The sequence below is a fragment of the Phalaenopsis equestris genome, unplaced genomic scaffold (genome assembly GCF_001263595.1).
Source record: "Phalaenopsis equestris unplaced genomic scaffold, ASM126359v1 Scaffold224077, whole genome shotgun sequence".
NCBI classification, from domain to species: Eukaryota; Viridiplantae; Streptophyta; class Magnoliopsida; order Asparagales; family Orchidaceae; genus Phalaenopsis; species Phalaenopsis equestris.
This window is the reverse complement of record NW_018242169.1, coordinates 51,101-77,273: the sequence shown is the minus strand read 5'-3', so window position 1 is coordinate 77,273 and position 26,173 is coordinate 51,101. Positions and strand designations below refer to the sequence as shown.

The 26,173-nt window shown below is 35.4% G+C and overlaps 2 protein-coding genes across 3 annotated transcripts; both read left to right on the top strand.

The window, feature by feature from the left end:
- Positions 1-15: 15 nt before the first annotated feature.
- On the top strand, positions 16-8,372 carry LOC110037722 (uncharacterized CRM domain-containing protein At3g25440, chloroplastic-like). 2 transcript variants are annotated; one of them, XM_020742431.1, is made up of 5 exons: positions 16-265; positions 369-657; positions 6,624-7,022; positions 7,386-7,778; positions 8,090-8,372. In XM_020742431.1, exons 1-5 carry the CDS (start codon positions 159-161, stop codon positions 8,099-8,101), a joined length of 1,200 nt encoding a protein of 399 aa, XP_020598090.1. In that variant the 5' UTR covers positions 16-158; the 3' UTR covers positions 8,102-8,372. The 2 variants fall into 2 exon arrangements, with proteins under 2 accessions (XP_020598090.1, XP_020598089.1); XM_020742430.1 differs by having other exon boundaries at positions 342-657.
- A 472-nt stretch (positions 8,373-8,844) lies between these two features.
- Positions 8,845-14,067, top strand: LOC110037724 (uncharacterized CRM domain-containing protein At3g25440, chloroplastic-like). The gene is made up of 6 exons (XM_020742432.1): positions 8,845-8,900; positions 9,240-9,339; positions 11,808-12,170; positions 12,570-12,962; positions 13,274-13,436; positions 13,904-14,067. The coding sequence occupies exons 1-5, from the start codon at positions 8,845-8,847 to the stop codon at positions 13,283-13,285; spliced, it is 924 nt and encodes a 307-aa protein (XP_020598091.1). The 3' UTR covers positions 13,286-13,436; positions 13,904-14,067.
- Positions 14,068-26,173: the final 12,106 nt, after the last annotated feature.

Sequence of the window (26,173 nt, the reverse complement as noted above, 5' to 3'; positions counted from 1 at the left end):
TTCGAATATTACGACAATTTTCTTACTCCTTGGAAGAAAGGCCATCTTCGGCATTTTGGGGTCACCGTCGTCCTTCCGGCATCCGCTGTCGCCGCCGTCTCCTACTCTGTTCGAACCCTGATGCCAAAATTTCTCATCGATACCTCTCCGGAACAGCCATGGCGTGGCGCTTCCTTTGGTTCCAGTTACTAAGAAGAACCCCTTCGTCTCTTCTCCTGCATTCCTCTCGTCCAACTCTTTCCTCAATTCCCCCTTTTTCTCCTAGGTCTATACTTTCTGCTTACTTCATTTTCTTCGCTTTCGTTTGATACTCTCTTCACCACTAATCCCTCTCTGTGCAGGAACGTTCTTCTCACCAAAATCAACAGGTCCGATTCCTTTGTTTTCCTTAATTGCTCGGTTTTCGCGAGGGGTTTGAGTTTTGGGTTGGTGAACCTCGTGCTATCTGATGGGAAGCCGAAGTTCGAAATCCACGAGATGGATCCGCCAAAGAAGGAGAAGTGGAAGAGTAAGAAACGGCTAAAGATGCAGAGGAAGAGGGAGAAGAGAAAACGGAAGGAAGCGAACAGGAGAGACCCTCGTCGAATTGGTCCTAAAGGGAAGAAGAAGCAGAAGTTCCCCACTGCTGAAGCCCGGATCAAGTACAAGATAGAGAAGGTGATTTTGGCTTTCAATTTCACTCGTCTTGTTTCTTAGTTTAAGGAACTCTGGTTTTTTTGAGCATCTTCGTCATATAATTTGATTTTGTCAAACTAATCATGTCTTCCTCTAAATGTAACCTGATCATAGCCTTGTTGAATTGGTTTTACTACAAAATAGGTTGTTTGTGGCACTGTAATTGCATGATAATCAGCGTCAAGTTTCTATAACATTCTTGCTGATCATATTTTGTTAATTCATTGTTTAAAGCATTTTTTGTATTTCTTTCCTCTGTTCTCTTTCATGATGTTGTTCTCCTGATAGCCACCTATTTTTCTTCCGCAATTTTTTAACCCTACATGACTGGCATTGCATAATTCTCATAGGAAGAGTCTGTGGTTTCAAAATTATTATTTGTTGTATCCATATATGCCCTGTGAATCCAACCAAGATATAGAGCGTTGGACAAACGAGAGAAACACAGAAAGGGAGATTGAGAGAGAGTATGTGCACAACAACACAAGAGTTTTGATAAAGTAAATTCTGTAGTTATTTATTGTAGAAATGACCCATCTTTATACACTTCAGGGCTATCTAATTTCTCTGTATTAATAGGGATGTTACAAGTTATTATGACACTTTTTCGTATTTGTAACTGATTCTGACACTCATATTCATAATCGGTATTAGCACTATTTTTTATTCTTAACTGCTTGGAGAGGGGTATTCAATGACCCGATATTCTTATCATGCAATCAATTAAAGCCTTTGATCGGCGACAGACATTCGATCGACCGAAAAGTCATCGGTTGGCCCTCTCAAGGGAATCCCGAGTAAGGCCCTACTGTCTTTAGATTGAGTTTGAGCAGTTAGGCAGAGGGTGTACCACCGTAATTGAAGTGACAACTCTCCTTCGACACTTGGCCTTCTAAGAGGATCAGAAAGGCATTCTGTGGGGGACACTTTGACAAATTTATGAGGAGTTTCGGAATCAGCTGAGGGAATGGTTTATAAACTACTATTCCTCAGATTGGGTTCCTTCTATTTATTTTTTTGGTTGTGTTTTTGTTCGGTTCGCTCAGAGTTCTGACTGAACGAAATAATGCTCGGTGTTTTCATAGTTTGACTATCTCGATATATTGTTCTTTAATGTTCATAAACAAGACCTACTTGATTTTCTCAAGATTCGTGTGAACATATTTTTGATGTACATATTTAGTTCTTCGATTTTCTTACTACATGAAAGCGATAGCTGTGCTAAGAATAAAAAAAAAAAAAGTAAAAAATTGACTTATTTATTATGTTATAAGCACTTTTAATAATTAAACTTTTTGGATTTTCATACCCGTAGTTCTTATAAATAAGATGTGAGCAACACTTCTCTATCACATTTTCTCAGTTTTCTGCCTTTCAGTCGGTTGTTAATAGAAGAGATACTTATGGTGAGTAGCAAGAGGTCATTTGTTGAGGCTGTAATAAGGCAGTCATGATGAAGGCCTTCTGAATTTCGACTGGAAAATTATGCTTTTACAAAGATGTAGGGGTGAAAAAGAAACGATAGGGTAACTGACTCGTCATAAAAAGAAATCGGGGGATGAGGTCGACCTGTAATAACAAAGGGGAAGAAGGGAGGTCAGTCGGTCGACACAAAAAGACCGAAAGAGATAGCAGGTCAGAGTGAGAAAAGCGGGTCAAATAGGTGTCCCATAAGAAACAAAGTGTGGAGGAACTGGAGGAAGCAAGTGAGTCATCCGACTCGATGTCATTCAATCATGAGATGGGAAGCTGGGAGAACGTTCGCCCCACTGGTGCGTCGGTCCTTGCCCCCTGCATCAATCCATGAACGACCTGATCAATAATCGGTCCAAGTGGTCATAGAGGCTTAGATCCCGCCACATGTGGGTACAACTAACTTTCCTTCATTTGGTGAGATTAATCGGGCGGTTGTCCAGCCGCTTTTTGGTGAGAGCATTCGATCATCTGAAGTGGATTAGATTCTTGGAACAAGGAAACCTGATCTTTTTTATTGAGTAGATTTGTTGTTTTTTTCTTTCATTTATTCTTGCGTATGAGACTGTGTAAATCATTAACTCATCGATGATGAGAGCTGGTCATTTCCGATTCCAGAGACGGTCAAGGAACCGTCAGCTCCGACTAAAGGTATAGGCGCATCCAGTCATCTGTCTGGTCCTGAGGACGTTGAGAGGGAGGCCGATGGTGGACGAGGATCACTAATGTCGCTGGCTTACCAAATGGACAAAACAGTTGACTCCTTTGCCCAAGAAGCTGGTCTGAAGAGAGAGGTTGCCATAACGGACCTGAAGGAAGAAATGGAGGCGCTTTGCCAGGAATACATGATTGAGTTGACGGTTCTCCGGGCAAACATGGGGACTCTTCGAACCGAGCTGATAGAGGTCTTAATTACTTGCTCGATCTTATGAGTTCGAGCGAACGAAGAGAGTGTTGAGAGGTTTAAGTTTTAGAGGGCTTGACCTATATCAGAGTCTAGTGAGTTGTGTCCTTATGTCTGCCACGATGGCCAAAAATCCTAGTGTAAAATGTTTCTTGTCATGAATAAATAAAAATTTAATTTCATGACATTTCAAAATCTTATGTCATTCTCTTTTCTTGAAATTCGTTCTAATTTGATGTGAATTACTTGAGATCGAGGGACAAATTTGTGGTGTTTTGATTTCCTTGAGTACCCTATATATAATGGCCAAGCAGAAAAGGGGGTCTGCACTTTTCAAATCTCACTTTCCCTTACCTTCAATCGTTTTCTATCTTTTCCCTTGGGCTCATTTACTATCGGGGATTCACATGGCTTCTAAGTATTCTCCACAACTCTTTGATTTGGTGCCAGTGAGAAGAGATCTTCCTTTACATCGTTTAACACAGAGCTACTTGAAGACACCTGCGTATACAATACAAGTATAACACTTGAGGCAGTGGAGCCAGAGGTGAGGGCGAGTGATAACTTTAACAAAGATCTGATTTTCTACTGAAAATAGCTTTGGTGGGGGCTTTGACTGCTCTTCTATCATGAGATTTGCTCTTCTATCATGGTCAATCCTCAACCACTACGAAGTCAACCCCATGAAAGTAAAACCAAATTCAATTGAGGATGCGATGACCATCGTGATCTACCTTCGGCGAATGGAGATCCCAGGAGCTGTTTTCTTAGGGTATGTTTGGGGCAGCTGCGGCTTATCAATAAGTTGCTGCGTAGCAGTTTCTCTAGGAAGCTGCTGCAGATAAGCTGGTTGGGTGTTTTATTTTACAGTTTGAAAATAGTTGTGCAACAGCTGTTTCTAGACAAATGACCATTCTACCCCTGTAGTAATATTTTGAAACAGAACTGTTATAGCAATATATTTGATACTTGAAATGTAAAAATCCAGTTCAGAACATTATAAAAAATAAGTTATACACCTCACTTAACAGTGAGTATCATGATTTCTAAAAAAAGAAAAAAAATTAAAATTACATTTAATAATATGATGATGCTATTTTTAAAATGCAGACGGCGTATGTCAAGAGCTACGCCAATCTTTAGGGATGCAATTCATTCTCAATCACTGTCGGCAGTGGAATCTGCCCATCGGAAGAAGTCACATTTCTCCGTGATTCTCCGTGAGCACCTATAAAACTCTCTCGTAGCTATGTATTTGACGTGACGTCAATAGGAAAGTTTGAAGTCTACAATGGCTGAGCAATCATTGGGAGATCCCTGAAATTCTAGAGTTCATCTTTCTTGAATGCTACAGACGATAATCCATTAGTCATAACACAAGTTAAAATTGCTAAAAGAAGTAATTAATTATAGTTTTTTACAGGTCTGAGGGCTCAAAGAACTTAGTGTATAAAGCAACGAATTTGTCATTGCAAGAAGACAACAAATCTTGTAAAAAATAGGGTTCTTGTTTGCCTTAACCCCACGTATAACCAAGCTCGTGTGTCTCACATACGCATATCATAAAGAAATATCATCCAGAAGATTCTCAAAAAACATATTGCCGAAAAGAATAGAAGAACTTGGTTTCCTGCAATAGGATTTCACATGACACCAAATAACAACGACTAACAGACCATCCAGAAGAACCCTTAAGGTCAAACGTCTCATCATGAACTTCTCAGACCCACCAAAAATAGAAAACAAATTAAATACAAAGGGAAAAAAAAACACATTTGAATAGCGTACAAAACCCAAACAATCAATATCAAATATATACAAGGAACGAAAATAAAGAACTGTACAAAATAAACAAGTAAAAATTGATAAAATAAGTGAATAATTATAGTTTTGTGCAGACATGAGGTCTCAGAGAACTTAGTATACAAACCAACGAATCTGTCACAACAAGAAGACAGTAGACCTTATCAAAAATGAGTTTTTGGTTGTTTTTAACCCATGTAATACCAAGCTTGTGTCTGTCACATATGCATATCACCAAAAAAGGCATTCTATGAGAACCTCAAAAACCGTTGTACCGAAAAGAAGAGATGAATTTGGTTGGTTTCATCAGAATTTCACATATGACACCAACTAATTGCGATTAACAGACAATGCAGAAGAACCTATAAGATCAAAAGTCTAATTATCGACCCTTTAACCCACTAAAACAAAAACAATTGAAATACAAATGGAGAAAAAAAAACAATTACAAATAGTAGTTTTGATTGAATATACTAAGCCATTATAACTAAAAGTATTGTAAGCATATATATGTGAGTTCCTTACAATACATTAGCTTACAATTCTGATTTGTTTCTTGAAAAAAAAAAAAGAGAGCAAAAGACTTGCATTGAAGTAATGATGGGGCAGTGAACAGAACAATTTATGTTATATATGAGAGCACGTCTTTCATACACAAATAATTCTTATTTTACACTACACGAGATTACAAGAGTTTGTATTGCAATCACCACAGGTATGTTAGAGCGTAAATGACAATATTAATATATATGCATAGAAGGTAAATCTAAGCTACAATATAATTTTTATAAGAATGATAATTATCTGGTTTGGTCATCACTTGACTTATGCCTGGACCACTCCCAGCTCAATTCACTAGGTAATGAAGATATTCTTCTTAATAACAAATAAAAATTACTTTGAATTTCAGAAGTAACTTAATGCTATCACTTATAACTAAGGTTTACTTAATCCTCACACAAAGCTTGATTTCTAGAAAAACACAATAAGAACGATAAAATAAAATACAAATTCTAAGAAGCTGTAAGAATCACTTTACAAAGATCCAAGGTGATTTTAAAGTTTTTGACGAATACTACGATTCTTTCTTTGAAAATTATGTTATCTAATTGATAATTTATTTTCTTATTTTTATTTTCTTGTGAAATCATTTGGTATATATAATCATTAACATTGTTAAAAGCATACTTGATTGTTGCCTTAAATTGTAAGAATCTGTTTTTCATGTGTTTCAATTGCAATTTGGTTGAAGTTCCGAGTTCCCAGAGCCCATCAATTAAATTTTGAAATTGTTGAAAAGCAGATTTATCCCATTTACTTGTATATTGCCATCGGAAAAATTTTAAAACTTCCAAAACTCCTATTTATTTACCTATCTAACACCTAAACCTTACTTCTGAAATTTATACCACCCAAGTCTTTTATATCACATTAAAAGTACCTATATTTTAATATTTTAAATGTGATGCATACCTTTTCATTCATAGGCAAGGAAAAATTAATGTTTAGGTGTTAGATATGTAAATACATAGGAATTGAGTGGCATGTTATGTAAATCTACCACCTTAAAATTGTTGCCTAGAACCATGCAATTAGAGGACCGCTCTATTTGCTGCTGAGTTTTCATTGAGGAATATTCATGGCCTGCGTTATCTTTTTTCTCCTAAGATTTATATGTAGGATGCCAGCATTTATATTTAATCAATTTCCATAAGAGTTTCCTAACTACTTTCTTGTGAAACTAAGTTTCATTTTTTAAACTTTCCAGGCTAAAGTAAAGGAAACATTATTGGTAGAAAAGCTTAAGAAATATGAAGTTTCCCAAATTCAAGGTCCAAATCCAGAAGAAAACTTAACAGGAGAGGAAAGATTTTACATAAAAAAGATGGCACAAAAAAGGTCTAATTATGTGCCAATTGGAAGGAGAGGCATATTTGGAGGAGTAATTCTTAACATGCATTTACATTGGAAAAAACATGAAACAGTTAAAGTTCTTTGCAAACCCTGCAAACCGGGTCAGGTTCATGAATATGCTAAAGAGTTAGCTCGGCTGAGTGGCGGAGTTCTGATAGAAATTATTGGAAATGATACAATAATATTTTATCGCGGCAAGAACTATGTGCAGCCGGAAGTAATGTCCCCTGTTGATACCTTATCTAAGAAAAGAGTATGTTTTCATTGGATGACTTGTTAACCTTATTTTTAGGGGCATTTACAGACATACCACTTAATTCTTTTGTGATCACATATCTAACTTCTAAAGTTTAATTTTTACATTTATACCACCCAAATCTTTCATATCATAACTAAAATGCAACCTTTAACTAGAAAAAAAATTAAATACACCCTTTTCATGGATAGATAAGGTGAAAAGAATGCAAAAATTGAAGTATAAGTTTTAGATATTTAAATATGAATTAAGTGGTATGTATGTAAATCTTCCTCCTTTTCTAATCATACCATGATCAATTTGAAGTTCTTCTGTCCTTTCTGAGCGCTCAAATTTTATAAATACTTTTATTGCTTCCAGGCACTTGAAAAATCGAAGTACGAGCAATCTTTAGAAACTGTGAGAAGATTTATCGCAATAGCTGAGAAGGAACTAGAACTTTATTACAGACATATTGCACTTTACGGCAATCCAAATACTCGAAATGCAGATTTTGTTTACGACCAAGAAAGAAAAAGGCTCCCTAACACAAAAAATATGGTTTCAAGATTTGTTGCAGAAGAAAATGCTGCTGACTGTAGCAAAACCTTTTCGGAAGAACCTCTGGATGAAATTAGTTTAAATAATGAATATTTTAGTGCAGATGAGGCTGCTTCTGATGACTATTTCATCGCTGGAATTGAAGATGATTCTGATGATGAAAATCTCACAGGAACTGAAACAGATTCAGATGATGAACTTGGAGAAATTAAGGTCAGTTTCTATGAATTATTAGAAAATGAAATATGTGTTTTATTCTCGGAATAAAGATGAGTTTTTCAGATACAATCCTTCCAGTTTGATTTTTTGCTTTGATCAACTGTATTGTTTAGCAACAAATAAAAGATAATTTGATGTTTTTTTTTCTAAGTAAATTCCATATCATTCTTTATACTCTCATTTTGCCTCCTTAGAGAGATGAGGCAAATTCGTTTCTGTGGTTCCTTTCTTTTCCATTCTTCTATGGTGTTCCCTTCTCTTCCTTCTTTGGTTTAAAGGATTCTATGTCATGAACGTGGATTCAGGTTCTGCAGTAGAAAAAATGCATGAAGAAATGGCATCCCTAATCTATTTTGTACAAAAGCAGCTCTTATGTGGAGAGTTATGGGGTTTCTTGAGAAACTTCAAAACCACGGGAAGCTGAACTCATAGTTGTCACCACTGCTGCAACTTACTAACCGCAACAAGGTTTTTCTTCGTCTCTTCTTCTATTCCTCTTAAATCTTTCACTGTTCTTGATTATAAATTTCTTTATTTTGCTTAGAGAATAAGCATTTGAATTTAGTTTTTCACAATATTAACAATGTTTGGGGCATTTTAAAAAACTAATTAAGCATTTGAGAAATTTCTTTTTAAATATCAGGAAATCATATGATACTTGATTGCTGAGATTATTTTGCATTGGCCATAACAACTCAGTTCCTCTAGAGGTTAATATGTTAATATGGACAATCCTGCATACTGATTATGCTAATGTTGGAACTCTCCCTTCTTATTTCTCTCAACATTGTCCAACTTTCAGAAAAATAAAAGGGAGGATCATAGCCTCCTTTACATCGTTTAACACAGAGCTACTTGAAGACACCTGCGTATACAATACAAGTATAACACTTGAGGCAGTGGAGCCAGAGGTGAGGGCGAGTGATAACTTTAACAAAGATCTGATTTTCTACTGAAAATAGCTTTGGTGGGGGCTTTGACTGCTCTTCTATCATGGTCAATCCTCAACCACTACGAAGTCAACCCCATGAAAGTAAAACCAAATTCAATTGAGGATGCGATGACCATCGTGATCTACCTGCGGCGAATGGAGATCCCAGGAGCTGTTTTCTTAGGGTATGTTTGGGGCAGCTGCGGCTTATCAATAAGTTGCTGCGTAGCAGCTTCTCTAGGAAGCTGCTGCAGATAAGCTGGTTGGGTGTTTTATTTTACAGTTTGAAAATAGTTGTGCAACAGCTGTTTCTAGACAAATGACCATTCTACCCCTGTAGTAATATTTTGAAACAGAACTGTTATAGCAATATATTTGATACTTGAAATGTAAAAATCTAGTTCAGAACATTATAAAAAATAAGTTATACACCTCACTTAACAGTGAGTATCATGATTTCTAAAAAAAGAAAAAAAAATTAAAATTACATTTAATAATATGATGATGCTATTTTTAAAATGCAGACGGCGTATGTCAAGAGCTACGCCAATCTTTAGGGATGCAATTCATTCTCAATCACTGTCGGCAGTGGAATCTGCCCATCGGAAGAAGTCACATTTCTCCGTGATTCTCCGTGAGCACCTATAAAACTCTCTCGTAGCTATGTATTTGACGTGACGTCAATAGGAAAGTTTGAAGTCTACAATGGCTGAGCAATCATTGGGAGATCCCTGAAATTCTAGAGTTCATCTTTCTTGAATGCTACAGACGATAATCCATTAGTCATAACACAAGTTAAAATTGCTAAAAGAAGTAATTAATTATAGTTTTTTACAGGTCTGAGGGCTCAAAGAACTTAGTGTATAAAGCAACGAATTTGTCATTGCAAGAAGACAACAAATCTTGTAAAAAATAGAGAAGTAATTAATTATAGTTTTTTACAGGTCTGAGGTCTCAAAGAACTTAGTGTATAAAGCAACGAATCTGTCATTACAAGAAGACAACAAATCTTGTAAAAAATAAGGTTCTTGTTTGCCTTAACCCCACGTATAACCAAGCTCGTGTGTCTCACATACGCATATCATAAAGAAATATCATCCAGAAGATTCTCAAAAAACATATTGCCGAAAAGAATAGAAGAACTTGGTTTCCTGCAATAGGATTTCACATGACACCAAATAACAACGACTAACAGACCATCCAGAAGAACCCTTAAGGTCAAACGTCTCATCATGAACTTCTCAGACCCACCAAAAATAGAAAACAAATTAAATACAAAGGGAAAAAAAAAACACATTTGAATAGCGCACAAAACCCAAACAATCAATATCAAATATATACAAGGAACGAAAATAAAGAACTGTACAAAATAAACAAGTAAAAATTGATAAAATAAGTGAATAATTATAGTTTTGTGCAGACATGAGGTCTCAGAGAACTTAGTATACAAACCAACGAATCTGTCACAACAAGAAGACAGTAGACCTTATCAAAAATGAGTTTTTGGTTGTTTTTAACCCATGTAATACCAAGCTTGTGTCTGTCACATATGCATATCACCAAAAAAGGCATTCTATGAGAACCTCAAAAACCGTTGTACCGAAAAGAAGAGATGAATTTGGTTGGTTTCATCAGAATTTCACATATGACACCAACTAATTGCGATTAACAGACAATGCAGAAGAACCTATAAGATCAAAAGTCTAATTATCGACCCTTTAACCCACTAAAACAAAAACAATTGAAATACAAATGGAGAAAAAAAAACAATTACAAATAGTAGTTTTGATTGAATATACTAAGCCATTATAACTAAAAGTATTGTAAGCATATATATGTGAGTTCCTTACAATACATTAGCTTACAATTCTGATTTGTTTCTTAAAAAAAAAAAAGAGAGCAAAAGACTTGCATTGAAGTAATGATGGGGCAGTGAACAGAACAATTTATGTTATATATGAGAGCACGTCTTTCATACACAAATAATTCTTATTTTACACTACACGAGATTACAAGAGTTTGTATTGCAATCACCACAGGTATGTTAGAGCGTAAATGACAATATTAATATATATGCATAGAAGGTAAATCTAAGCTACAATATAATTTTTATAAGAATGATAATTATCTGGTTTGGTCATCACTTGACTTATGCCTGGACCACTCCCAGCTCAATTCACTAGGTAATGAAGATATTCTTCTTAATAACAAATAAAAATTACTTTGAATTTCAGAAGTAACTTAATGCTATCACTTATAACTAAGGTTTACTTAATCCTCACACAAAGCTTGATTTCTAGAAAAACACAATAAGAACGATAAAATAAAATACAAATTCTAAGAAGCTGTAAGAATCACTTTACAAAGATCCAAGGTGATTTTAAAGTTTTTGACGAATACTACGATTCTTTCTTTGAAAATTATGTTATCTAATTGATAATTTATTTTCTTATTTTTATTTTCTTGTGAAATCATTTGGTATATATAATCATTAACATTGTTAAAAGCATACTTGATTGTTGCCTTAAATTGTAAGAATCTGTTTTTCATGTGTTTCAATTGCAATTTGGTTGAAGTTCCGAGTTCCCAGAGCCCATCAATTAAATTTTGAAATTGTTGAAAAGCAGATTTATCCCATTTACTTGTATATTGCCATCGGAAAAATTTTAAAACTTCCAAAACTCCTATTTATTTACCTATCTAACACCTAAACCTTACTTCTGAAATTTATACCACCCAAGTCTTTTATATCACATTAAAAGTACCTATATTTTAATATTTTAAATGTGATGCATACCTTTTCATTCATAGGCAAGGAAAAATTAATGTTTAGGTGTTAGATATGTAAATACATAGGAATTGAGTGGCATGTTATGTAAATCTACCACCTTAAAATTGTTGCCTTGAACCATGCAATTAGTGGACCACTCTATTTGCTGCTGAGTTTTCATTGAGGAATATTCATGGCCTGCGTTATCTTTTTTCTCCTAAGATTTATATGTAGGATGCCAGCATTTATATTTAATCAATTTCCATAAGAGTTTCCTAACTACTTTCTTGTGAAACTAAGTTTCATTTTTTAAACTTTCCAGGCTAAAGTAAAGGAAACATTATTGGTAGAAAAGCTTAAGAAATATGAAGTTTCCCAAATTCAAGGTCCAAATCCAGAAGAAAACTTAACAGGAGAGGAAAGATTTTACATAAAAAAGATGGCACAAAAAAGGTCTAATTATGTGCCAATTGGAAGGAGAGGCATATTTGGAGGAGTAATTCTTAACATGCATTTACATTGGAAAAAACATGAAACAGTTAAAGTTCTTTGCAAACCCTGCAAACCGGGTCAGGTTCATGAATATGCTAAAGAGTTAGCTCGGCTGAGTGGAGGAGTTCTGATAGAAATTATTGGAAATGATACAATAATATTTTATCGCGGCAAGAACTATGTGCAGCCGGAAGTAATGTCCCCTGTTGATACCTTATCTAAGAAAAGAGTATATTTTCATTGAATGACTTGTTAACCTTATTTTTAGGGGCATTTACAGACATACCACTTAATTCTTTTGTGATCACATATCTAACTTCTAAAGTTTAATTTTTACATTTATACCACCCAAATCTTTCATATCATAACTAAAATGCAACCTTTAACTAGAAAAAAAATTAAATACACCCTTTTCATGGATAGATAAGGTGAAAAGTATGCAAAAATTGAAGTATAACTTTTAGATATTTAAATATGAATTAAGTGGTATGTATGTAAATCTTCCTCCTTTTCTAATCATACCATGATCAATTTGAAGTTCTTCTGTCCTTTCTGAGCGCTCAAATTTTATAAATACTTTTATTGCTTCCAGGCACTTGAAAAATCGAAGTACGAGCAATCTTTAGAAACTGTGAGAAGATTTATCGCAATAGCTGAGAAGGAACTAGAACTTTATTACAGACATATTGCACTTTACGGCAATCCAAATACTCGAAATGCAGATTTTGTTTACGACCAAGAAAGAAAAAGGCTCCCTAACACAAAAAATATGGTTTCAAGATTTGTTGCAGAAGAAAATGCTGCTGACTGTAGCAAAACCTTTTCGGAAGAACCTCTGGATGAAATTAGTTTAAATAATGAATATTTTAGTGCAGATGAGGCTGCTTCTGATGACTATTTCATCGCTGGAATTGAAGATGATTCTGATGATGAAAATCTCACAGGAACTGAAACAGATTCAGATGATGAACTTGGAGAAATTAAGGTCAGTTTCTATGAATTATTAGAAAATGAAATATGTGTTTTATTCTCGGAATAAAGATGAGTTTTTCAGATACAATCCTTCCAGTTTGATTTTTTGCTTTGATCAACTGTATTGTTTAGCAACAAATAAAAGATAATTTGATGTTTTTTTTTCTAAGTAAATTCCATATCATTCTTTATACTCTCATTTTGCCTCCTTAGAGAGATGAGGCAAATTCGTTTCTGTGGTTCCTTTCTTTTCCATTCTTCTATGGTGTTCCCTTCTCTTCCTTCTTTGGTTTAAAGGATTCTATGTCATGAACGTGGATTCAGGTTCTGCAGTAGAAAAAATGCATGAAGAAATGGCATCCCTAATCTATTTTGTACAAAAGCAGCTCTTATGTGGAGAGTTATGGGGTTTCTTGAGAAACTTCAAAACCACGGGAAGCTGAACTCATAGTTGTCACCACTGCTGCAACTTACTAACCGCAACAAGGTTTTTCTTCGTCTCTTCTTCTATTCCTCTTAAATCTTTCACTGTTCTTGATTATAAATTTCTTTATTTTGCTTAGAGAATAAGCATTTGAATTTAGTTTTTCACAATATTAACAATGTTTGGGGCATTTTAAAAAACTAATTAAGCATTTGAGAAATTTCTTTTTAAATATCAGGAAATCATATGATACTTGATTGCTGAGATTATTTTGCATTGGCCATAACAACTCAGTTCCTCTAGAGGTTAATATGTTAATATGGACAATCCTGCATACTGATTATGCTAATGTTGGAACTCTCCCTTCTTATTTCTCTCAACATTGTCCAACTTTCAGAAAAATAAAAGGGAGGATCATAGCCTCTAGAGTTTTTTTTTCCCCCAAATTTGCTCATTTATATAATGGGATTTTAAACTTTTGTTCAAAGTTTTGCTTATTTTATTTTTTATTTTTTATTTTTTCACTGCAGGGAGGGTCCTCATGTTGAAAAGGATGTAATATAAATTGCAGATAATATATTTTATATTCCTTTTAGCATATTTTTGCATAACTACTGCATTGTATTTTGAATTCTTCAGACAACGAATATGATAAGCAAAAATGCTCTTTAGCATTTATTGCCTTTTTTCTTAATTCCCTCCTGGAGTGAAAGCCTAGAGAGTTAGCTATATGCTATTATAATGTCTTCTTTTAAATATTCCAATTTAGATTTTTAATCTTCTTCATTGTATGGTGGATTTTCTTCTTGCCTCAGTTATAATTTTTTGCCCGCTCTGAAGATCAGTTCAGAAATCCATTAGATGAAGAACTTATTGAACACGAGAATGCAATACTCCATTTTATTTTTTGGTTAACAGTTTACTCTCTAGTACAAGTAGGCTTTTTGCGGAATTACTGATCAAGGTTTCGAGGAAATGATGGGAACGAGATATATTAAGACTTTGATTGTACATCTTCAGGCATTTGAGATGTTTAACCGCCATCACTTCCAGCTCCCATTCAAGTAGATGATTTCTTAATGAAAAGTTTTCTCAATACGTGGTTTTGCATTTTATTGCATGACAACTGGACTTATTTAACATGAAGGTGAACTTTGACTTGGAGGATGATTCTTTTGATATTTCAATAATTTCTCCTCTCTTATAGGGTTTAGAGAAGGCTCTTCTTGATGACAAAAATTGAAAACATAGATCACACGTTGTATATCATAAGTGTGATTATACGAATCTCGAGAAGATCCAGCAGACCGAGAGTAAAGGGCAACAACAAATGGAATCAACTAGCAATATTTCAGTTGGACGAATCATCAGCCGATCAAATGAATATTTGTCCAAACCAAAGAATGTCATGTACCTAGACTGGTGATAACTAAATTGATACGGAAGTATTCACAAAGTCAATGGTCACTTAATAGAACTCTCGTCCGACCTCCTACGATGATTTATTTCCCAAAGACTGTCTATCAGATTTCAGTGATATATCCTTTGTTTAATAGAATAACACCCTTTCTAAGAACATGGGTCTTCGCAAGGGATGCCCTCGAAAAGATCAGTCGAGCATTCTGAATCAAACAAATGATTATAGATAACCAAGAGAAAGCAAACTGACTAGACTGAGTAGTTATGAATGTAAAACAACATAAAAACAGTTACCGATATGGAACGACGCCAATGACGGTTAACAGGGTTAGATAATGCCAAAACCAGTTATAAATAAGTAAAGATGTAATGGTTCATAAAAATATTATAACATTCCCATTAAATTAGGGACAATCATTTCATTCACCAAACACTTCCTATGATCTATAAAAAGGATGAGATGGTCATTTCTATAGGAATGACTACTGGATTTATTCCCCGAGAATATCTTTCATTTGTGCTTATCTTTCTCCACTCTTTTTTTCTATTCCTCTCATCTGACCAATGCTCTATCCTTTGAGTGTGACCTGGTGGATATTTTGGGATTCAACATTCTAAATGGTGAAGTGAGCGTGAAATCATACCTTCAACAAGAAGAGCGCGTAACGGAGAAGGAACACACAAACTTCTAACATGGAGTCTGTTAGGGAATTTGTGCAAGAATAAATTTAAGTGCTTCATGATTGGATGGCAGGGCATATTGTTGAACCGACTCGAGTGGTACTTGAGGGCAGAGCAGAACCTCTTTCACAGCTTAATCCTCCAACAACTGAAACTCAAGGCGAACAGGCGGCTCAACGAGCTGAGCAAATGGAAAAGTCCTAGAACCTAGAGATCTGTGCTGAGAAGCAGGCTGCAAGCGGCGCAGATAGTACCACAAGTTGGACAGATCGAAGTTTATCGCTGATTGAAGAATGCATTCTCTCGGCATATCGTTGAAGCTAAAACCCTAGAAAAAGTTCATGGTTCTCTCCCTGGAACCATACGAAGGCCGGAGCGATCCGACCGACCTTATTGCGTTCTTTGAGTTGGCCATATACCTTCGCAAGATTTCCGACGCATTAAAATGTTGACTATTCTACACCACCCTGAGAGATTCGATTCTTAGATGGTTCAATGGACTCTCTATTGGAATTATAAATTTCCTTAGAGAGTTCAAGAAACTATTTAGGGTGCAATTCACTAGTGTCCAAAAGTCCCGCAAGTATTCAGAATCCTTTTGGTTTGTAAGGCAGAGACCACGTGAGAGCCTACAGACATACATTACATGGTTCTAGAAGGAGATACTCGAGGTGAGGAAACTACAGCCAGAAATCGATAAAATTGCTCTGGCGCAAGGTCTGAAGTGTGCTCCTTTTTTATATTTCTTCGGTTTGCGAAAACCTGAAACTTTGATTGAACTTTTAGAGTTAGACAAAAAAACATCGCAGCAAAGTACATGAACCCTCCTGTCTCAAAAGACGAGAAGTCAGACCGTCGATCTGACAAAAAAGGTTTGGGACCATGCGTGGAGGGAGAAAGATGGTCCTCATCCCAAATGTGAATGAGGCCAGTTGATCGAAATTCACGAAAGTGAAGTTGATCAAATGATTGCTTAATCTGCAATTGGGGGGAGTCGAGACCCACTTAGCTAAGGGCTTCGATGACAAAACTAGTGGAGGCTATAAAGAACAAGGAGTATTTCCGGAAGGCTCCACCGATGAGAACAGAAGTCCATCTCCGAAATACCAACAAGTATTGTATGTACCACAAAGACCACAACCATGATATGAAGGAGCGTAGCCACCTCCATAGCTTGGTCAAATAATTGATACGAGCCAAGAAGCTCAAGGAGTTTGTGGCCCTAGAAGCGTATACTCGGCGATAAGAGAAGTCACATGTAGAAGACGATTCAAATGAATCTATCTGAGCTAATACCATCCACATAGAGGTGATGGTATTGAAAATATTGAGAGGTAATTCAATCTGAAAACCTGGCAGAAAAAGGGGATGGTTGGGAGAATTTTGCGTTGTAGCTTCCATTCCAAAAAGAAAGCCCCATCCTCCGATCCTTTTCACTAATATTGATCTTTCTGTTGTTGGAAATCCCTATAACGACGTAATCATTATCACTGCAATATTTAACAACTACCAAGTACATAGTATTTTGGTTGGCACAGGTAGCTCGAGGAACACTCTGTTCAAGGTGGCTTTTGACAAAATACACTTGACGACCGACCGTTTGACTGCGATGACTAGTCCACCATATGGGTTCTCTGTAGAAAAAAAGAGGCGTTTGGCATAATTGCACTGCCTGGCACCTCGGGAGAGGGCAACAACCAGTTCAGTAATATTGAGGATTTCCTGGTGGTCGATGCACCACCAACGTACAATGTAATCTTTAGTCGCCTGCTCAACAATTTCTGGGTTGTGGTGTCTACATGCCACGTAACGGTGAAATTTCCTATGACAGAGAGCACAAGTGGGAATCTGGAATAGTCTTGGACATGTTATCTCCTAGCAGCAGGAAGCATGGAGCACAAAGCGCTGATTATACAACACCAATGGGAAGGAGACCTTCAAACTGATGAGGCCACTATCAAGTTCCCCGCAAACCCCGAAAATTTTGGTAAAGTTTTTCTAATCAGCGAAACTTTCAAAGCAAGACACAAAGAACTGTTGATCCAGACTCTCCAAGAGCACCACGATGTTTTCACTAGTTGGTCGCTGAGATGCCAGACATCCCCATTGACATGGCTTGTCACCGCCTCAATGTCAGTCCATCTGTCAAACTATGAAGCTAAAGATTTGGTCGTCCTCGATGACTTTGGCTGGACAGATTCACGAGGAGGTACAAAAGCTCTTGGAGGTAGACTGCATTCGAGAGGTGCAATGCCCCTCCTGAGTATCTAATATAGTTATGGTGTAGAAGTCCAACTGCAAGTGGAGGATGTGCGTGAACTTCATAAATATTAACGTGGCTTAACCAAAGGATGACTATCCACTACCAAGGATGGATGCATAAGTGGATGCATAAGTGGACTCTGAGGTTGGCACTTTGTCATGAGTTTTTGGATGCTTTCTCCGGATACCACCATATCAAGATGCATTTGATTGATGCTTAAAAGACAACTATTATTACCAGTGAAGGATTATTTTATTTTATTGTAATGCCCTTTGGGCTGAAAAACGCTAGTGCAACTTACCAGCATCTTACAGATGTAATTTATTCTAAGAAAAAAGGAAAAAAAAATATTAATGTCTATTTTGATGATGTGCTAGTAAAAAGTGGGTCAGTCGAACAACACAAGCAATTTAAAAGAAACCTTCCAGACTCTCAGAAAGTATAATATGAAATTAAATCTGCTAAAATGCATGTTTGGAGCTTCAATTTGGAAATTCTTTAGATACCCTCTGAAGCCCAAATGCATTAATGTTAATCCTGAGAAAGTAAAGGTACTCTCGGATATGCCTTATCGAAATACCAAAGAAGTGGAGATGTTGACCGACCATATTGCGGTGCTCAATAGATTCATTTTCAAATTAGGCGACAAATGCACAACTTTCTTTAAATTATTAAGGAAAGCCAAGAGGTTTGAGTGGACAACCCAATATGAGCAGGCGTTCCAAAGGCAAAATTAGGCGCTAGTTACACCTCTGTTATTGCAAGGCCCGAAACTAAAAAAAAACACGCGCTATATTTGGGAGTTGGTTCAGAAGCCATCAGTTCGGTTCTGGTTTGAGACGAGTTGGGAAAGCAATTTCCCATCTATTAAACCAGTTTGATTCTTGGGGTAGTCGAAGTCAGGTACCCTATTATGAAAAAGCTGACATGCCCGCGGAGGGCGTTTCTCCCGCGACGCAGTTTCAAGCCTCAATGAAACGATGTTGGGGGGAGGGGAGGGGGTTTCTCCCATTGTGCGATGCATTTTTCATAAAATGCGGGTCGCAGGTTTGACCCTACGGCCCACGTTTCTTCGCGTTAATTTTGTTGTGTTGCCCCCTTCGTGTATCGATTTACCCCGTCTTCTGGCCTAACCTTCCAGCATAACTCTCACATCCTCTGCCCTAACCGTCCCGCATTTTTCACATCTTCTTTAACTTCTCATTCCAGACTTCTGCTTCTTCCTCCAATATCCCCTTTCGCTATCTTTTCTTGATGGATTTGTGGTAGTTACCACGTTGGCTTGCACCAATTTTTTCAAATTATTTGGTTTTTGGTTTCTGTAGTAAGCCACTTGATGGCTGCTGATGTTTTTGTTTTAAATGTTTATGTTGGTATTTTTTCATGGCTTTGTTTGATATTTGAGGGAGGATTTGAGAAGCAAAAGATGTCTGATGGGGGTTGGTTTCGACTGCATCTATGAATTCTTTTGTTATTATTATGGTGGGGGTTGGATTTCTTTTTTGGGTGTTGTTTTTGTGGTGGAAATCACATCTGTGAATGGTGTTATGGTGGTGAGTGTGATGTTGGTGACTTGGATGAGGGGGTGGTAGAGGTAAGGGAGCTGAGAGGGGAGAAGATCCTCCTGATGATGATGGAGGTGGTGCCGAGGTGGTAAGAGGGGTTGGAGATGGTGGTGATGGAGCCGGTGGTGGTGGCGATAATGGGGATGATGGTGGCGGTGTCGAGTTGGCCGTAGGGGTTAGTGATGATGGTGATGAGTTATATGGTTTGTTTTTTACACCTGAGGAGTTATATAATGGTGGAGCAGTCATAGGGGATGAGGCTATTGTGTAGCTCAATCATAAGCTTCAATGTTAATTTGATGCGGATGATGTAACTGATGTAACTTACGATGAGAAGCACAATGAAATACATAAAAATGGCATCAAATAGGTTCTTGAAATTTTAAATTTGGCAAAAAAAAAGCATCAAAATTATTACCCTTTAAACATTGTGCATGAAGTTTCTATAGTTCCTAAATCCAATGATTTTCATCAAGATTGTGCAGTTTTGACAAATGATTCTTTAGCGTCATGGACTTTTTGGCTTTAGCAAGAACAAATGATCTTCTGTCTTGTCGTTAAAGTAATATTGTATGCTTATTTTTCTTTGTTATTAAGGAGTGTCACTATTAAGGAGTGTCACTCTGCCACCAAAAGAAAGAAATTTATTTTCCCAAGATAAGATCTTACTTTTGATTTTATCATACAAACTCAACAAAAGAGCATTCTTCTTTTTACCTTTATCCATATGAAAAATCCATAATACAATTTCTTTTAGGAACATTGATGTCTTTCGAACAAAAGAAAGAACATGTAGAAGTATTAAAGAGCAATCCAGAAATAGTTTGAAAATTTAAAATCTCATTCCAAACTCTTTTAATAGAATTTTTATTAGCATTGGTAAAGATAATCAAATATTCAGCAAAACTTAAATGTGAAATACTCAAATTTTCTTTATTATTATAATTTAAACTAGGGTAGGAAGTAAATAAACCATTCAAGCATCTTGATAGATAATCAAAAGCAATATTGAAGAAATAGGGTAATAAATGATCTCCCTGTTTTATACCTTTAGAAGCTTTGAAGAAACATTGCTTAGTCCCATTAATAAAAGGAGAGTAATAGTTGTCATTAAGAATTCTATAAATTAGCTTGAAGAAAACCTTATTAAAACCAACAGCTTTAAGAATATCAATAATAAATTCCCAACGAATAGTGTCAAAAGCTTTTTTAATGTCCATCTTAAAGTTGACATTCCCTCCTCTGCTTTTCTTATCAATATCCAAGAGAAGCTCTTGGACAATAAGAGCATTATCACAAATATTCCTACCTTTCATAAAAGCAGTTTGATTTATACTGATAATATCATTAAGAATATGTTGCAATCTTTTAACCACAATTTTTGATATATTCTTAGACATAACAATATTCAAACTAATAGGTCAAAAACATCCCAAGTATTAGCATCACACACCTTAGGAATCAACACAATATTAGAGGTTTTAAAATATTTCGACAAATCCTTGCCTCTAAAAATGTCTTAAATAGCTTCAACAACTTCAGTATGAATGATGTCCCATCCATGTTTATAGAATTCTGCTATGAAACTATCCGGGCCAGCAGCTTTGCCCATTTCCATAAGATCAATAATATCTTTAATTTCTGCACTACTAGGTATACTAGTAAGTAAAACATTATTTATAATAATATTATTATTATAAAGAGTTCTATCAATATGGGTTAGAGAATCACCATTACTTTGGAAAGCATTAGAAAAATATTGAAGACCATTAATAGCAATATCAGTAAAATTATGGAAAATTGTACCATCCTTATCAACAATCATTGTAATCAAATTAACATTCTGACGATTCTTAATGCAAGCATGAAAGAAGGCAGTATTTCTGTCACCATTCAAGAAATGAGTCTTAGTAGCTTTTTGGGCATAAAATTTTTCTTCCAAATTAATAGCGTTAGTTAATTATTTTTGTCCCTGAAACAAAACCTGTCAATCAATTTTATTATTAGCATAATCAGTTTCCAAATCTTTAACCTTCTCTTCAAGAGCTTCAATGTTTCGTTGAAGATACCCAAAAACATTCCAATTCCACTTTCTAAGAGCTTTGGCAAGATTTTTGTGCAAAATCCAAAACTTATGACCTGAAGTGCCAGAGACTTGAATCTTCCAATTATCTTTAAGGAACTGTTTAAAATTGTCATGAAGAATCCACATATTATAAAATCTGAATTGGTATTGTATGATATGGTTATTATCCCTTATTTTTAAAAGAATAAGAGCATGATCAAAAGAATCAATAGCCAGGTGATAAACTGTATGCAAAGAAAATTTATTTATCCAATCAAAATTGACAACATATCTATCAAGCCTTTCAAAAATCTTTCCTCTATGCCAAGTATAAGGGTTTCCTTGAAACCTCAGATCATAAAGCCCCACATCCATCAGCGTAGCATTAAATTCATCAGTACTCTTAAAGTTAGGAGTTATACCTCTATTTTTTCCATAGTAGAAGAATATATTGAAATCACCTCCCATAAGTCAATCTTCATTAGAAAGATTAATAGATTCAATCAAATTCCAAAGTTCAGAACAAGTTTGTTTAGTACAACCTGCATAAATGACAGTCAAAAGAAAATAATCTTGAGAACAATGAATACGAAGATATAAAAGTTGAGAATGATTGATAAGAATATCAATCTTCAAAAAATATTTCCAAAAAAACCAAATTTTGTTGTTAAGATTAGCAAAAGATTTGAAAGTACCAAATATTTGCATATAAATATCATTATTCACAGTAGCAACCATAGGCTCAAGAATACTAAAAAAAAATTATTGTAAGCACGAATAAGATTATGAAGTCTATAAAAAGCACTATACTTCGCTATGCCTCTAATATTCCAAATTAGCGTGTTAAATTTCATCAATAACAGTCTTTCCCTTCTTCGATCTAGTGACAGTAGCCATTTCAGGCTTTTCAATATCTTTTCCTTGCACTTGTGCATGCAAAACCTCGGGATTTACATAACTCAATTCACGACACCCTTTAAACTTTCTTTTTCTAGATGATCTTTGAATCATCCAATCCTCCTCTAACTCCATATGGGTAAGAACAGGACCATTCACAGTAATCGGGCTAACATGCACATTAACTTGTTTATCAACATTCAAATCACCATAATTTAAAACATTGCAACAATTTCTAATCTGCTCATTAGTAAGCAACTTTCTAGTATCCTCATTATTGTTCAAAATAACAGCAGATGAAGAAAGAGCTCTAGGAACCATAGCCACATTCATATCAGATGTAGAAAAATGAGTACTTTCTAAAGATTGTAAAGAATCTACTTTATCAGATTTAGAAACATTATTCAAATCTTGAACCATCTTATAAGAAAGTAAATCTCCGGTATTAACACTATTGTGCGAAATAATAGCAGAAACAGGAAAATCATTCTCAAGCATCAAAGAATGATCAAGAACTTTAGGAACCATAGCATTCTTTCCTTTTGATACTGAAATATGATTATTATCAAAATATGGTAAAAAATCAATATTATCATTCTTCTTATTTTGCATATTTTGCGGAGATGTGAATTCTGGATGCGAAACCATTATGATTCTTATCATAATGAGTTTTATATTTTCTCAATTTAGGATGAGCATTATAACAATGAGAAAGAAGATGTCCAAACATTTTGCATTTCGTGCAATAGTGTTGGACAAATTCCATCTCAGCTTTTTGCCAATATCCATCATTTGAATTGCCCATCCAAATAGAGTCATGAAAAACTGATGTTACATCTCTTTTAACTAATATTCTAGCCATCAAGGGTCTGGACAAAGTGCTCGCAGCAAAATCCATTTTCAGTGGTTTACCATAAATTAATCCTAATAAATAAAGAACTTTCGGATTAAAATAATGAAGTTTCAATCCAGGAAATCTTATCCAAATAGGCACAATCGGAGGCTCTTCCGTAGAATTGAAACAAGGAGTTCATTTAAGAAATTTCAGATAGCACTTCTCAATGGTCAAGATCTTTTTTAGAAAATAGAGAGTTGTAATCATATTCTAATTGTAATTTAATCATAAGATTTCTACCATCACTCAACCCCAAATTCCAACCTCCACGAAGATGTAACTTAGAAAAGAACTTCTTAATAACCTTTATTTTAAGATGCTTAAAAGAAAATTTACCAATTAATGTAAACCTTAAAGGTTCAATCAGAATGCCTGTATCTTCTTCAGAAAAAAGAAGTGCAGTTTTACCGTTTTACAAGAAGCCCTTTGAAGCAAACTCCTATTAGGATTTTCGGTGATCTGACTAAGAAAATCCTCAGAAAAACGCACTTCTGTTGAACCATATTATTTACTAGAAACCACATCCTTGAAAGATGGAACAACCGAAGCCATGGAATAAGCCAGATCGAGAAGATCCAGCCCAATGCTCTACAAATCGAAACCTAGTTAAGAACTATATATATATAAATGTATATGCATACCTATATACATAAATATATACCCACATCTATATATACATACATATATACATACATCTTTATATATACGTGCATATATACATACATCTATATATAGACATCCATATATACATACATCTATATATATACACACATATATACATACATCTATATATATACACACATATATACATACATCTATATATATATATACACACATATATACCATACATACAAATATACATACATATATACATACATCTTTATATATACATACATATGTACATACACCTATATATATAAACACATATATACATACATCTACATATATACACACATATATACATACATCTATATATATACAAACATATATACCATACATACTTATATACATACAAATATACCATACATACAAATATACATACATACAAACATACATATATATATATATATATATTGAATGCCCAATATATATATATTATCAAGAAAAAAGGATTTCATTAAGGTGGGGAAAAAGTAGTAAACTAATAAAAGGTAGAGAACAAAGGTCTCCACTTATCAAAAAAGCAAGATCTAACGGAGGAAATACATCAATCTTTGGACCAAAGGATGAAGCACCCTTAGTGGCCAGCCAGTTAGCACATTTGCTGCCTTCTCTAAGGTTGTGGCTCCAAAGAATTTGTAGGTTGTAATTGGATATCATGTTGATCTGCTTGAGTAGGGAGACAAGAAACCAGGGGGAAGGAAGTTGCTCCTTGAAAGCTTGATCCAACCAAGAAGAATTAAGTTCTAAATGTAGATGTGTCCAACCCATGGCTGCAACAATTTTAATAGACCAAGCAACAACTTAGGTTTCAGCATGCAATGCATTAATGACCATAATAGGAGAATGAAAATATAAAAGGCATTTCCTAGTATGGTTCCTAAAGATACCCTTCATGCCAGCAATGTTCATCTTAAAACTGCCATTAGTATTAATCTTGATCCAAGGTTGCAAAGGTTTCCTCCAATGGATTAATTTGATGTTCAAAGGAGAAGGGAGAAATTTTTGAGGATCCTTATTATTTGGCCACTCATAATTTTTAACCTTGTAGCCCAAGAAGTTAATAATCTTGAAAATATAGAAGTGACAATTGATGCTAATTTGAGCAGAATCGGTAGAACAACCTTCATATTTATTAACATTTCTTGCCATCCAAAGGAACCAAGTAGCCATCCAAAGGAACCAAGTAATGATGAAAGGAAGAAGTTCAGCCTGGTTATCCTTCCATTGTTTCCAACAATCAGTAAAGTTATAACAGTAGATAAGTTGATGAGGGAGATTAAACCTGGTAATAATATGTGTCCAGACTTCCTTAGCAGTAGGGCAGGAAAAAAAGAGATGGGAGAAGGATTCCTCCTATTGGCAGCAAAGATAACACCTTGAAGGGCCCCTTAACCCTTTTAATTTCAGGATGTCATCAGTAGGAGTGATTTTGTGAAAACATCATCAAGCAAAGAAAGCATAGAAGGGCTAAGGAATTTCACCCACATAAATTTCCCCAATCCTGAGAAGGCCACTAGTACAAAGTGTAATAAGCGTACTTAGTAAGAGAAATGTGATGAGGATTCTTAGTAACAATTCTGTCATGTATGTGGGGGGTAACAAGGAGTTGGGTGATTTGGTGCAGTTGTTCAGGATCCACCATTGTAGCTAGCAAGTCCTTATTCCATTGCTGATTTAACCAGCACTTCTGAATTGGAAGATTGAGGGTGGAGTCAGGAGCTGTGGAGGATGTATGAAGCTTGTCATCAGGTAACCAATTATCTAGCCAGAAGTCCACTTTTCCTTCCCCAACATCTCAAATGAATAAATCTTCTGCATCAGCTCTGACTTTCAAAAGTTCAGTCCAAATTCTTGAATCCCCAGGTTTCTTGAGAGTGGTCACTGGATGGGAGTGTTTGCAGTACTTCAACATCATAAATTTGGCCCACAAGGAAGTTTGATCTCTAAACTTGATCCATAGTTTGCAATATTAAATATGGTGTAGTTGCTGGAAGGATTTGATGCCTAAATTTCCAGCTGAAAGAGGGAGGCATAGTTTATCCCATCTAATTCAATGAAATTGTTTATGATGTCCCTCGCACAAAAAATTATGGAGTATAACCTCCAAAGTTTTTTGGGTACTCTTTTTCATTTTCAACATTTGCAGTATACATAGGGAAGGAAGATAAGATGCTTTTAACAAAAGTGATTCTTCCACCCTATGAAAGGTAAGCACTAGTCCAACAAGAAATTTGTTTGGAGACTTTGGAGACCACCTCATCAAATTGGGTTTGCCTCCTCCTACCCTTGACTAATTGGACCCTAAGATAAAGAAGAGGGCAGGCAACAAATTTGAATCCAGTATAATCTTTA